The sequence below is a fragment of the Geospiza fortis genome, unplaced genomic scaffold (genome assembly GCF_000277835.1).
Source record: "Geospiza fortis unplaced genomic scaffold, GeoFor_1.0 scaffold1683, whole genome shotgun sequence".
NCBI classification, from domain to species: Eukaryota; Metazoa; Chordata; class Aves; order Passeriformes; family Thraupidae; genus Geospiza; species Geospiza fortis.
In genome coordinates, this window is record NW_005054665.1 from 220,539 (window position 1) to 221,662 (window position 1,124).

Below are 1,124 nucleotides of genomic sequence, written 5' to 3' on the forward strand. Positions count from 1 at the left end.
GGGGTCCAGCAGCCTCCTGAGACTCCTCTGCATCGCCTCGGTGCTGGCCAGGTGCCTGCACCCTGCCACGGCCCAGTGGTTTTCCCTGGGCTCAGAGGACACCACCCCGGATCCAGGCACCAGCCCCGCACCCGCCAGCCTGGATGGGGAGGAAGGTAGGCATGGTGGGATGGGGACATGGCTCTCCCGGCACCCCAAATTCCTGCTCCTCAGCATGGAGGGGACATGTGGAGGGTGGTGTGTGGGGTGCCAGGGTCTAGAGCTGCTGGTGGCACTGCTGTGGCCATGGCAGTGCTGTGCCACCCTCCAGCCCTGCCACCCCCATCCCAGCGTTCCTTTGCTCCTGCAGACACAGACGCCAGCGTGGAGCCCGTGAGGAAGGTGCTGCTGAGCAAACCTCCTCTGGCAACAGCCCCAAAACGCCGCGACCAACTCTCCAGGGGGGCAGCAAAGGGGTCAGGCCGTGCCCCACCACGCACACGAGGCCAGGTGCTTTTCCCTGGGCAGCAGCGTCCCTCTGTCTCCTCCAGCCCTCCCGAAACTCCCCAGCTGCTGCCAGGCTATGTCCTTCCCCTCATCCGTGCCCTGCTTGCACCATGTCCTGCTCCAATCCCCAGCTAAGTTCTCTTTGGGCCCCCTTGGAAAGCAGTGACGACAGCTCCCAGTGTCCCCTCACTCTGGGGTTGGGCCCCCACGCCGAGCTGAGGACAGCTCCGGCTGGGGGAGGGTCCCACCTGCGCCCCAGAATCCCCCCGATTCCTGCCTTGAGTCGTCCCTGTCTGTCCCAAGCAGCACCGACCCACGGCCGCCCCGGAGATCTTGGAGGGGAGCGCAGTGGAGGAGGAGTTCCTGCAGATCCAGGTGCTGCAGGGGTCCTGGTCCCCGGAGAGGTCCCCTGGGCTGGACAGCGGGACAAGGGGCTCTGGAAAACACGGGCGGGACGGGATGGGGACGGTGGGAGTGGGGAATGGGAACGGTGGGAGTGGGGAATGGGACCGGTGGGAGCGGGGAATGGGAACGGTGGGAGTGGGGAATGGGAACGGTGGGAGTGGGGAATGGGGACGGTGGGAGTGGGGAATGGGAACGGTGGGAGTGGGGAATGGGGGGGGGCTCAGGGAGCTCGC

General features: G+C 66.6%; 1 protein-coding gene across 1 annotated transcript in view; it reads left to right on the forward strand.

The window, feature by feature from the left end:
* Positions 1-945: 945 nt before the first annotated feature.
* LOC102040747 (collagen alpha-1(XVIII) chain-like) overlaps positions 946-1,124 on the forward strand; it is a 5,079-nt gene continuing 4,900 nt past the window's right edge. Inside the window, exon 1 of the mRNA XM_031065014.1 lies at positions 946-954. Coding sequence (XP_030920874.1) covers positions 946-954 — 9 coding nt within the window. The remainder of the gene's footprint in view (positions 955-1,124) is intronic.